This window comes from Paroedura picta, chromosome 12 (assembly GCF_049243985.1).
Source record: "Paroedura picta isolate Pp20150507F chromosome 12, Ppicta_v3.0, whole genome shotgun sequence".
Lineage (NCBI taxonomy): Eukaryota > Metazoa > Chordata > Lepidosauria > Squamata > Gekkonidae > Paroedura > Paroedura picta.
In genome coordinates, this window is record NC_135380.1 from 7,490,777 (window position 1) to 7,502,857 (window position 12,081).

The 12,081-nt window shown below is 48.3% G+C and overlaps 1 protein-coding gene and 1 long non-coding RNA gene across 10 annotated transcripts in view; one reads left to right on the top strand and one right to left on the bottom strand.

Annotated features, from left to right (window-relative positions):
- OPCML (opioid binding protein/cell adhesion molecule like) overlaps window positions 1-12,081 on the top strand; it is a 696,918-nt gene that overhangs the window by 678,782 nt on the left and 6,055 nt on the right. For 5 of the 9 annotated variants that reach the window (XM_077307198.1, XM_077307203.1, XM_077307202.1 and 2 more), the window contains 3 exons: window positions 150-301; window positions 2,247-2,273; window positions 11,688-11,771. In XM_077307198.1, coding sequence (XP_077163313.1) covers window positions 150-301; window positions 2,247-2,273; window positions 11,688-11,771 — 263 coding nt within the window. The remainder of the gene's footprint in view (window positions 1-149; window positions 302-2,246; window positions 2,274-11,687; window positions 11,772-12,081) is intronic. The other 4 variants (XM_077307199.1, XM_077307200.1, XM_077307201.1 and 1 more) reach the window with 2 other exon arrangements.
- LOC143822240 (uncharacterized) overlaps window positions 7,446-12,081 on the bottom strand; it is a 45,234-nt gene continuing 40,598 nt past the window's right edge. The window contains exons 2-3 of the long non-coding RNA XR_013226100.1: window positions 9,885-10,064; window positions 7,446-8,567 (exon numbers count right to left, since the gene is read on the bottom strand). This is a non-coding gene — a long non-coding RNA (uncharacterized LOC143822240). The remainder of the gene's footprint in view (window positions 8,568-9,884; window positions 10,065-12,081) is intronic.

The following is a 12,081-nucleotide window of genomic DNA, read 5'->3' on the forward strand; positions in this document are numbered from 1 at the left end:
AGATGTCTTCCCCGGGCGTGCGGAGATGGCAGGGGTTTTAAGTGAATCCTGAGCTGCAGTTCTTCCCCTGAAAGTTCTGGCAGGAAATTAAGCACACACCTGCGGACTCTCGGGATTAATCGAGGCCCTGTGTTTTACCCTCCCTCCAGATTAGCCAACGGGCTGGACGGCGTGAGAATCGAGAACAAAGGCCGGATGTCCACGCTAACCTTCTTCAATGTTTCGGAGAAGGATTACGGCAACTACACCTGCGTGGCCATCAATAAGCTGGGAAACACCAATGCCAGTATAATACTGTATGGTAGGTACACAGCCTGTGTCCACAGGGCTTGCACGTGACATACCTTGCCTGGGCAGATGATGGTGGGGCGATGACTGGATCTTAGAAGCTGGATGTTGAGAAAGAGTGTCTGTAAGGCGAGAGCCAGCCTACGACTTTGACATGGCCCGGTGGCAGTGCTATCCCAAGGAGAGTTGATATTCTTTTAAATCAGTCGCAGAAGGGTATAACTCTGCTTAGGATGGCATGGGATATTGCATGGTGCCATGATGCAAAGAGCCCAGTGGTTATTCCTCCAGCACAGAAGGATTTTTATCGCAGCTGCAATCTCAAAGGCAGGGCAAAATTGGGACAGTAAACTGTAATGATCGAGGACTGGAATAGCTGCAATTTCAGGTTTTCATTTTGTTAGAAATTGGAGCTCAGCCCCAAAGATTGGATGAGGACATTTGATTTTGAACAGGTTTTGCAAATGAGAGCCCTTGGCTAGCTTTACTGCTTTAAAATGGGGTTGATACGCTTAACACTCTTCCTTGTAAACATAACATGATTTTTTTGTTCAGGGCGTTGGTTGGATGTACAGGGCCGCTTTATAAAATTAATGTTTCACTGTCTTATGAAAGCCCTGCAATTCACCACAATGCACATGTATTTTTTAGTAAATATCCCTTTTTATAAAAATGGACCTTCTTTAATATAGAGAGCCAGTTTGGTGTAGTGGTTAGGAGTGCGGACTTCTAATCTGGCATGCCGGGATCAATTCTGCACTCCGCCACATGCATCCAGCTGGGTGACCTTGGGCTCACCACGGCACTGATAAAGCTGTTCTGACCGAACACAGTGATATCAAGGCTCTCTCAGCCTCACCCACCTCACAGGGTGTCTGTTGTGGGGAAAGGAAAGGGAAGGTGATTGTCAGCCACTTTGAGACTCCTTCAGGAAGGGAAAAGTGGCACATAAGAACCAATTCTGCTTCTTCTTCAGTAATATTAGGGCTCTCTCAGCGTCACCCACCTCACAGGGTGTCTGTTGTGGGGAGAAGAAAGGGAAGGTGAACCTAAGCCACTTTGAGTCTCCCTCAGGTAGAGAAAAGCGGCATATAAGAACCAACTCTTCTTCTTCAGTTATATCAGGGCTCTCTCAGCCTCACCTCCCACACAGGGTGTCTGTTGTGGGGAGAGGAAAGGGAAGGGGACTGTAAGCCGCTTTGAGCCTCCTTCTGGTAGAGAAAAGCAGCATATAACAACCAACTCTTCTACATTCCGTTTGAGGCTATTTGACTACTTTACTGAAGCACTGAAAGCATAGGTCCTGGAACGGAAATATCCATCCTTGTTAATCACTGTTTTCCTTTCCTTAGTAATAGAACTTCTACCCAAATCCTTGGAGGCCTCCTCTCCAAGGACTAGCCAGGGTTGGCTCTGCTTAGCTTGCGAGATGTGATGGTCTTGAGCTTGCCCAGGTCCTTGTAGCTGAAATGGCCAATCATTCTCATGGTTAAAGGACTAAACATCAGTGAACAGAGCACCCTGGTAGCACCATGTGCTGTTCGAATCAGGCCATAGCTCAAGACCATTTGTGGGAGGTCTTGAAGAACAGTTTGTCTACTGTCAATGGCTGCTTTCGGTTGTGTCTTCAGAACACAGAATCGAGGTGGTGTCTCTGCTGAACCCATCGCTATGTTATTAAAGCAAAATTCAGGCTGTACTCCTGCAAATGCTTTCATTTTCTTTTAAGGGCAGGAATCATTTGCTCCCCAGCACTGTGTTATATGTTTGCATGCCAAGTCTCACCCATAACTTTCATTGCTGTGGTCTCTGTTTAAATTAAATGGGTCGTCTTTCTAATAATCCATCCATCCATTCAACTGTCTAAAAATATGAACTACATTTTCCCCCTCTTCCCTCCCCTTTCCTGTTTTCTCTCCTGCTCCTCCCTCCCCCGTGTCCATTGTCTTCTGTTTTAGAACTAAGTGAACCTCCAGCATTGGCAGGTTGGTACAGCATGGCTGCTTCCTTAATTTGCTTGCAAGATGCCAATCGCCGCTACGCCAAGCGAGGAAAGAAGCAAGGCCCCTGCCTAGGGGGGGGGGGGGGCTTGTTATGGCTAGGGATTCACAGCTGATCCTGAGGCGGGAGGGGCGAGGGAGGAATGAGGGCAGTAATCTTAGGGACCGGTTAAGAAGCCCGAGCTCAGGGTGGGATGGGAGATAACGTCTCGGTGGAAGGTGCCATCGAGTTCCCTGCTTACGGCCACCTTGTAGGGCTTTCAAGGCAAGGCACAACTGTCAGATGCGCCAAAACGCCTTCAAACTGTGCATGAGATCAAGTGGAACGGACTCTGGTATTAATCTGTAATCTGAAAAGCAGCAGAAGGCACAGTGGGGAAGAGATAACAAATGCTTACATCTTGACCCCAAGAAAGGAGAAACAAAAACAGCAGTAGAAGCTTTCCTGTAGCTGGAAGCCGGGCCCCCGAGGGCCTCTGTCTGGGACGCAGTCCCTTGACCTGCGAGGGAAGGAAGGAAAAGGGGAAATGTAAATCCCTTTAGAGTCCCGTCTACCTCTCAGTGAGTTTGCCATTGACAAAGAAAGGACTTTCAGGTCAACAAGTTGTTCAGGAACTGATTCACTGGCAGTCTTCAAAGCAGCAGCCAGACAAGCGATTGACTTTGGGTTAATACTTGCCGTGAGAAGGGGGTTGAGCTAGATGGCCTCTTTGGACCCTTCCAACTAGATGATTTGATGATTCTATGCTTCTAGAATTCAAAGGGTTTAGGGCATCACAAAGGTTCCTTAGAACAAGACAGGCATGCTCAGGTTAGAAGCAAATGGGCTTCTTTAAGGCCGCCATTGTTTCTTGGGTTGTGTGTTTTGTGCAAGAACTCAAGCCCTGGAGATGAACGGCACCTAAGAACAAAGGTATAATTTAGCATTAGGAATCTCCTTACAGCAGGGGCAGCCAAACTGTGCCTCCCCAGAGGCCAAGGACTACAATTCCCATGAGCCCTGCCAGCAAGGGTTCATGGGAATTGTAGTCCATAGACAGCTGAAGAACCACACGTTAGCCACCCCTGCCTTAGAGCATATCTATTCAACAAACTTAACATGGGTTTAATTGTCCCTCTCAGGAAACATAGAAGGGATGATGGTGGATAGAAATCACACAGCACACCAAACTACACTTCCCAGGATTCCTCAGACAGGTCCTGACAGCTCAACGGGCTTAAACTGATGTGTTATTAAATGTGGCTGTTACTCTTTCTCAGACTGTGGGTGGGTGGCAGCAATAATTTTCCAATTTCTCAGCTCTGCTATGTCAGCCTGAAAAATCCCTTCTTTATGGCATTTTTAGTTCCCTTGGCCTGTATTTTTATTTATTTATTTATTTATCTTTACATTTATATCTCTGAAAAAATGCACACAATTTTTAACTTTTCAGTATTATACTTCATCCACACAAGTGTGCTACAACATATATGTGGTGCAAACGTACATAGGATTATACCGTAGGCATGCATGATATGAATTTACAAAAAACATGGCAAAATGAAGAGAACTGACACAACTACAAACAGATCTCAAAAGAAGTCCAAGAGAGGGAACATTGACACCTTCTTAATGGACTCTAGAAGAGGACCAGGGTGTGAGCTTCATGGTTTTCTTTTCCGGATCATGAAATCACTATGTTGGAATTGTTCCATGGAAATGCAAGGATAATATACAAGAATTATGCATGGGAAATGGTCAGCAGATAGCAGCTTTTAAGGAAATACTTATTTATCGGTTTGCATTTTTAACACGTCCTCTCGCAGTGCAAAACGGCATTTAGTGACTCATGGAAACATTTAAATGTGATTAAAAACAACCAACTCAGCTCAAACGAGGGATACCTGAGCAAAGAGGGACGCTGAACATGATCCATGCACAGAGGAGCATTTCTCTCTGTCTCTTTCTAGTATCCCTGGACAGTAGGGATGCCTCCAGATGTGATCTGAGCAGGGGTTGGACTAGATGGCCTGTATGGCCCCTTCCCCTTCTAGGATTCTATGATTCTATCCCTGAAATTACAGTTCATCTCAAAACTACAGGGATCAGGTCCCCCTGGAGAAAATGGATGCTTTGGATTGGAGGGTGAATTCTTTGGCAGTTGACCCCATGGTGGACCCTGGCATCAACCCCCAAGTCTTCAGGGGTTCCGTGAGTTGGCTGGTGGTCTGTGGGACCTGATCAACCCAATGGACAGGAATAAATCTCAAACCATCATTGATGTGCTGAATAAAAAGAGGAAAACATCTCTGGGCACCCACCTTTTTGGGTTAGGAGGAAGGGAAGGTGAACGAAAGATGCTGCCCGTCCTATGAAGCCCTCCCCAGGCGATGAATAATTTCCCCAGAGAGGCTTGGATGGGGCCCATTCTGTTTTCCTTAAGCTGCCTCACCTCCTTTTGAACTCCTGGGCTTTTAATGGTTAATCTGTTTGTGGTCTGTTTTTAGTAGGGGCTCTTAGAAGGCACATTAAGAACACTAATTAGAGCAGGTCAGAAGCTTTACGATCAGATCAACAATAAAGGGGTTTTATGCTGGTGTTTGTGAGCTTGTTCTGAGTAGAAAAACAGAAACACTGTGTTTGCATGTTTGTGTGTGTGTGTGTTTGTGTGCGTGCGTGCGTGAGTGCAAAGTTGCTGCATTTGGCATACCCATATCAGTACATTGTCTTACACACATGCAGTAATCTACATTCCCATGCATAGTGTTCATATGGTAAATTTGCTCCTCTGTGGCATGCAGGCTCTCCCCTTTGCCCCTCTGTGGAATGCTGGCTCCCCCCTTGGCCCCTCTGTGGCACCTGGGCTCACCCCTTTGCTCCTCTGTGACCCATCAGCTCTTCCCTTGCTCCTCTGTGGCATGTGGGCTCCTGCCTTTGATCCCCTGGTTACATACTTAGGCGGGTGGACCTTGCAGCAGACTCCAGCTACCTGTTTCCAGATTTGTTGGCAATCCTAGGCCTTCGTGATTTTTCAAGGCTCCAACCTCAGAAGCCGTTCTTATCCATTTTTATTATCCGCAGACCGTCATGTACCCAACTCATTCTTTAGTATACATTGGAAATCGTGATCCTTCAGCCAGCATGGCATCGTGGTTAAGAGTGGCAGCTTCGTATCTAGCAAGATGGGTTCAATTCCTCGCTCTCCTGCATGCAGCCAGCTGGGTGACCTTGGCCTAGCCACAGCCCTGATAGTGCTGTTCTGACGAAGCAGTCCAGTCAGAGGTCTCTCAGCCTCACCTACCCCACAGGGTGCCTGTTGTGGAGAGAGGAAGGGAAGCCAATTTGAGACTTTAGGCCATGAAAAGCAGGGTATGAAAACCAACTCATCTTCCTCTTCTTCTCAATCCAACAACTGAAGAGCTACACTCCCTTTACTTCAGAAATGACTAAGCAAGTGCTTGGGAGCTGGGTTTTCCTGGAACTACAGTTAACTTCTGGACTTCCAGGCAGCAAGAGATCAGTTCCTGCAGACACCTCCTCCAGCTGGGGCCTGGAGATCTCCCAGACTTACAGCTGATCTCCAGACTCCAAAGAGTGCTTATGCATTTATGATTTCTGTCTATGAAACCTTTATTCCTCTTCTGCAGAAAATGGCTACTTCGGAAAGTGGACTGTGTGTCATTATACCCTGCCAAAGTCCCTCCCTTCCCTAAGCCCCCTTCTCTCAAGCTTCACCCTCAAATCTCCAGGTGTTTCCTAACCCAGAGTTGGCCAACTGACCTGGAGAAAATAGCAACTTTGGAGGACAGAGCCTACGGCAAGAGATTTAATCCGTCCTAAGCTCCCTCCCCAAACCAGGCCGTCCCTAGGCATTGTCCTCAAATCTCCAGGGATTTCCAAATCTGAAGTTAACCCAAGCTCCAGCCCATGTTTACAGCTTAGAATCACAGAATCATAGAGTTGGAAGGGGCCAGACAGGCCATCTAGTCCAACCCCCTGCTCAACGCAGGATCAGCCCAAAGCATCCTAAAGCTCATTGTTTTTTAAATAGAGAGACCGTTCCATTTCTTCTTAAATTAAGATGCGATCACACGCACACACTCACAGGCACCCCCACCCTCATTTTCCATTTTGTTATGGTGGAATAAGTCAATCAGAAGACCCCATATTCTTTTGGCTGACAGTAGCAGCCGGGCTGGATTTTGTTCCGTTCCTCCCAAGCTGCAAAATGTCAAGCCATTAGAAAAATATGCAGACATTTCACATTTCATTTCTGATGAGTCTTCCCCCCTCCTCCCTGGAATCACCAGCATCTGGCTGTTACTTACTCCGAGCATCCCGAGTTTTGACACAGGCAGTTCTGCAGTTGCCAATGTCAGCAGAGAGAGAGGATCGCTTGTTCTTTTTGCCTTTGTAACTTAACTCGCTGTCTCTGCTGCAGACTCAAATTAGCTCTCCCACACCCCAGCCTCCCCATGCGCGCACATATGCATGCACTCATGCACACACACACACACACACCCCTTAGAAAGCCACAAACTTCCAGTTTTGGCACAAAATGTGTGCTAGCCTGCACTCTAAATAAATAAAATAAATACATTACACACAGCAATTCCTCCCCCCCCCCCCCGCCAATCTTCCCCAAATGACAATACTCATTTGAAATGCTCTGCGAAGATTGAGAAGACGCCTGCGAAGACAATGTTGCAGTCTGTTGTAATTAAGCAGAATAAAAGTTCTGTTTGCAATGAAACAATTTGGCTAAACTGATTTTTTTTTTCTCCCCCATCGCAGGAAATGGGTTTGTCGCTCTCCACTTGTTCGGTAGCACATGCGCTAATTAGATTCCCTCCTGCCATTATTTTTAATTTTTTGCCATTACAATAGTTGTTATCCCTTTGTCTTAAAATTAATGAGGTTAGCAAGCTCATATCTTGCTTCCGTTTAAAAAAAAAATAAATCAGATTACGGTTGAGCGTCTGGAATTTCATTCCATGTATAATTATGCACTAATGATCCCCCCCACCCTTTCTAAAAACACCCTTTGGCCCGTGCTGTTCTTATATTTGATGCAGTTGTTTAACTGTGCCAGGAGATGGAATGGGTGGTTGTTTTTGATCCTGATGGAATTTCAAGAACAACAATAATAATAAAAAAGAATCTACATTGGATAGCTCAAGAAAATTGCTTTATTTTTTTAAGTGTATCTGCAGAACATTAGGGGCAGATTACTCTGAATGCTTTTCATTATTTGGATCAATACCAGCTTTATTTAAGATATAGGTTAGGGGTCATCAATCCCCGGTACCGTGGCCCGGTGGCGGGCCGCAAAGACCACGGTACCGGGCCGCTGGCAGCCATGCCTGCCTCCCCCCGCCGGCAGCAAGAAGGAAGGGAAGAGGCAGGCACAGCCGCCGGCATGGCGGTGACGCAAACGCGCATGCATGCTGTTGTTGCGCACGTACATTAGCGCCCCCTAGTGGCGAAAATGCGCACACGCAGTTGCCGCGCATGCGCGTTAGCATCACCTGGTGGCGATCACAGGCCAGTTGGCACATGTGGCTTCCACCACCCGTGGGGGCTTGACAGGACCCAGTGCTCCCCCATCGTGTATGGCACCCAGGGCATAGCCAACCTCCTGAAGTAACAGAACATGTGGCAGAATGTTTAGCCACTGTGCTCTGAGAAAGGGCACAAACTCTAAATACCAATAGCTGGGTGTCTTGTTCCTTAGCAGCAAATGAGAGTAGTAACCAGAGTACGAATGCAACCATGGATACTAAGTTTTGCTAAGTGAAAAGGTTATGTTTTAAAGCCAGGTTCCTATTTTGTTCAACTTCATGTTCTATATTCCGTATCTTAGCCTAATGCAACGGTGGTTCTACAAGCCAACAATATACCCCGTTCGCCCCATGGAGGCTGCAGAAGAACACTTTGAAATGGTCACCTCTTGGTGATTTTCCTGATGGATGTTCATTTTGCATGAACACAGGGAAGCTGCCTTGTATCAAGTCAGGCCACTGCTCTACAAGTTCAATATAGTTTGGCACCAGCTCTCCAGAGTCTCAGGTCAGGCTCTTTCTCACCACCTATGACCTGATCCTTTGGTCTAGACGTGCCTGGGATTGAAGCTAGGATCTTAGGCATGCAAAGTAGGTGTCGCCGAGCCATGACCCTGTGCATCTGTGCATAGAACATCGGTGTAGAATCCCAATACTTGTGAACCAAAGGGGAAGTTTATCTTGGCAGAACGGCATGATAAATTCGGGGAGCCAGTGATCCATGCTCGCCTTCATTCCCTGGACACAGAGAAAGGACAAATCTTTCTTGTTACTTCATTCTGACAAACACTAAATGACAACAGACAGTTTTCCCTTTAGTTTATCAGAGATGCTTATCGGCACAGGCAAGCCTAGTAGATGGATTCCCAAAGGCCCTATTGTCCTGCCAACTGGTCAGTCAGGCCTTTTTTGTGTGTTTCTGTCCTCAACGCTCTCCCATCCAACTCAGTTAAGGAAACATATGAGACAGTGCGGTGTAGTGTTCAGGCCTCTATTCTGGGGAACTGGGTTTCGTTCCCCACTTCTCCACTTGCAGCCAGCCGAGTGACCTTGGGCCAGTCAGTTCTCTCAGGGCTCTCTCAGCCTCACTTCCCTCACAGGGTGTTTGGTGTTGGTGGAGGAAAGGAAGGGGATTGTATGCTGTTTTGAGACACATGAGGGCATCTGGCTGACCCCAGGCCAGTCATAGTTCTCTCAGAGCTCTCTTAGTCTCACCGACTCTGACAGGGTTCTGTTATGGAGAGAGGAAGGGAAGGCATTTGTGAGCCACTTTGAGATTCCTTCGGGTAGAGAAAAGCAGGGTACAAAGAAAAAAAACAGTTCTTACTCTGTATGCCGTCAGATCGCAGCCAATGCATGGCTGCCTCAGCAAGGGGCTTTTGAGGGATGTGAGAAGTAGGAGCCGTTGGCCATGGTGGCCTTCTAGTGAGCAGGGGCTGAGTGGAAGAGACTGTGGCCACCAGCCGGTGGTGGAGCACTGAGTGTGGCCTCAGTGCTCTCCCACCTGCAAACCAAGAGGTAGGGAAGGGAGAAGAGGTCCAGGCTAGCCCACAAGCCCTGGGGTGCCAAATGTGGCCTTTGCACTCCTGAGTCCAGAGGGACAAGAGGCAGAGTAAAGGCCACAGGGTTGGACCTTGTCCAGCCTTTGCACTTGTTCTCTCTCTCTCTCTCTCTCTCTCTCTCTCTCTCTCTCATTTCTTCCTCCCTCCTTTTGTTCTCACTCTCCTTCCTTCCTTCCTTCCTTCCTTCCTTCCTTCCTTCCTTCCTTCCTTCCTTCCTTCCTTCCTTCCTTCCTTCCTTCCTTCCTTCTTTACTTCCTCCCTGTCTTTTTTCTTGCTTGCTTGCTTCTTTTCTCCCTCCCTCCATCTCTCTCTCTGAAAATAGCTCACAAGCATAGCTGTGCTCTGGTGCCACCCCCACCCCCAGAGAGCAAACCAGTTAGGGGATCTGATTAGCCTGTGGCAGTCCGAGTGAAATCTGACGGGGTCCCTGGTGCAGGCTGATCTTGACAACGAGGCACCACGTCAGGCGCAGGGCTCCCGGGAAGGAACTCACCTTGACTGTCGCTGACAGGCCAGCAGGGTCCGCACTCCAGTTGAGAAACTCATTTGCCTTTTGGACGGCTTAGTGGGCAGGACGGCGGCCTCCTGTCACTCCCCGAGATCCCCAAGGCCCAGGTGCTTCCAGAGGGACCACACGGAGCGGCAAATCAGCTGGCAGGTTCGGCTTGAAGTTCTAATGTTTGGATTTAATACTATTTAGAGAGGAATTGTACACAGTTATCTATACGATTTTAGGGCAGGGTCAGCCTGCTGGGTAGGGCAGGGTATCAATCCCAATATGGATGGATGGATGGATGGATGGATGAACAAGGTATACTAGGGAGAGAAGGAAGGGGAGGAAGGGAGGGAAGGAAGGAAGGGTCAGAGGGGAGGGAGGGAGGAAGAGGAAGGAAGGAAGGAAGGAAGGAAGGAAGGAAGGAAGGAAGGAATGTCCAGAATAGAGGAAGGAAGGAAGGAAGGAAGGAAGGAAGGAAGGAAGGAAGGAAGGAAGGAAGGAAGGAAGGAAGGAAGGAAGGAAGGAAGGAAGGAAGGAAGGAAGGAAGGAAGGAGAGCAAGAGAGAGGGGAATGAAGAGAGATACCAGAGTCCGGGATACAGGCTGGCCTTGGGTGGAGGCCAGCATGGGCCCTATGGGCAGCCCAGCCTCTGCCTCTCTCCCAGCCACCCTGCTCACCTTTGCAATGTCAGCCAGCAGAGCGGGCTGGCTCTTCTTCCGGCAGGAAGAAAGAGAATACAGAGGAGGTCCAGGGACAGGGCATCCCTGCCATTGGCCCTCCTTGGCTGAGTGGATACTCCCTATTGGGGGCCCATACCACAGAGGGACAATCAGGTAGTGTGCTTTTCTTGAAGAATCAAATCCCTGTTTTGGGAGGAGAGGAACTGGTAGTATAACAATGACAGTCCTACCACTGGAAAGGGGGCTGGAGGTGAGTGCATTTGAGCAGGACAACATGCAGTTGAAACAGTATGCACTGGGCAAAAGCTGGCTCAAAACCAGCCTCCAGGATTAGGAATCTCAAGAGGAAAGTAATCTCAAAAGAGCCAAAAAATCTCTCTTTTTTTGGAGGGGGGGGGAATAAAGGCATGCAAATGTGTGCAGAAATCAGGAGATAAACCAAAGCTACTTGGGGGCAGAACCAACAACCCCCCTGTTGAAATGCTTCGGCACAGCTTCCCGTCTGAACCAAGAAGTCTGTAAGGTGCCATAAGACTCGCCTGTTACTTTATACCAGGGGTAGTCAAACTGTGGCCCTCCAGATGTCCATGGACTACAATTCCCAGAAGCTCCTGGAAATTGTAGTCCATGGACATCTGGAGGGCCGCAGTTTGACTACCCCTGCTTTATACGCTTGCAAGTTTATCCTCCTGTACAGATGTTCTGCATTTCTGAGTGGCGTTTCTATTTTCGCTTCAAAGCCACGCTCTCAAGGCAGTTTCCAAATACATAATCCCACCGACGCTTATTGAGATGGGGAAAAAAGCACATCTGCAAAAGGCTGACCTCGATGGGTGCTGTTTGAGAAGTTCTTTGGGCTGTGCACGCAGCCTTTGTCCGTCCCTGCCTGCGCTGGAGGCTGCCCTGTCCCAAGCATGACGCCCATCCTTAAATGACAGGGCAGGTGGCGTGGAGCCAACTCTCTCTGGCTTCATCTCCTGCATGCTTAGAACACGCATGGGAGGGGCATTTGGGTCGATGGGAACTCTGGAGGGGGGGGGGGGAACCAAACCACTTAGCACAGCCAGCCAGGAATAAGCAAACATTTGGTTTCTGCATGTTGCTAACAATACTCCACTAGAAGCTTTACAGGTTCTCCACCTCAAGACGCAAACCGTGACTCACTCCTCCAGCTGGCGGAAGAAGGATGACGCACTCTGCAGAGGTGAGCCGAGGAAGAGACCCCCCAACCCCTCATGTATGTTTCCCCCCCAAAAAAAAATTCCCTCCACTATATGCCCAACTACTTCTCTTTCCTCAGCAATTCCTAGTAGCAACTCCCCCACAAAAGGCACAGGCCAAGCATGCGCAGGGAGAGCCACCCTTCTCATAAGCTCTGCTTGTGTAAATCCCACAATATTGTTTCAGTAGAACCTGATATGCCTGTGGGGGAAACACGGCACACAATTGCATTTCTGGTGACTACCAGCCAGTCCAGCCGTTGACGAAACCTCATGACAACTTTTGCCTTGCAG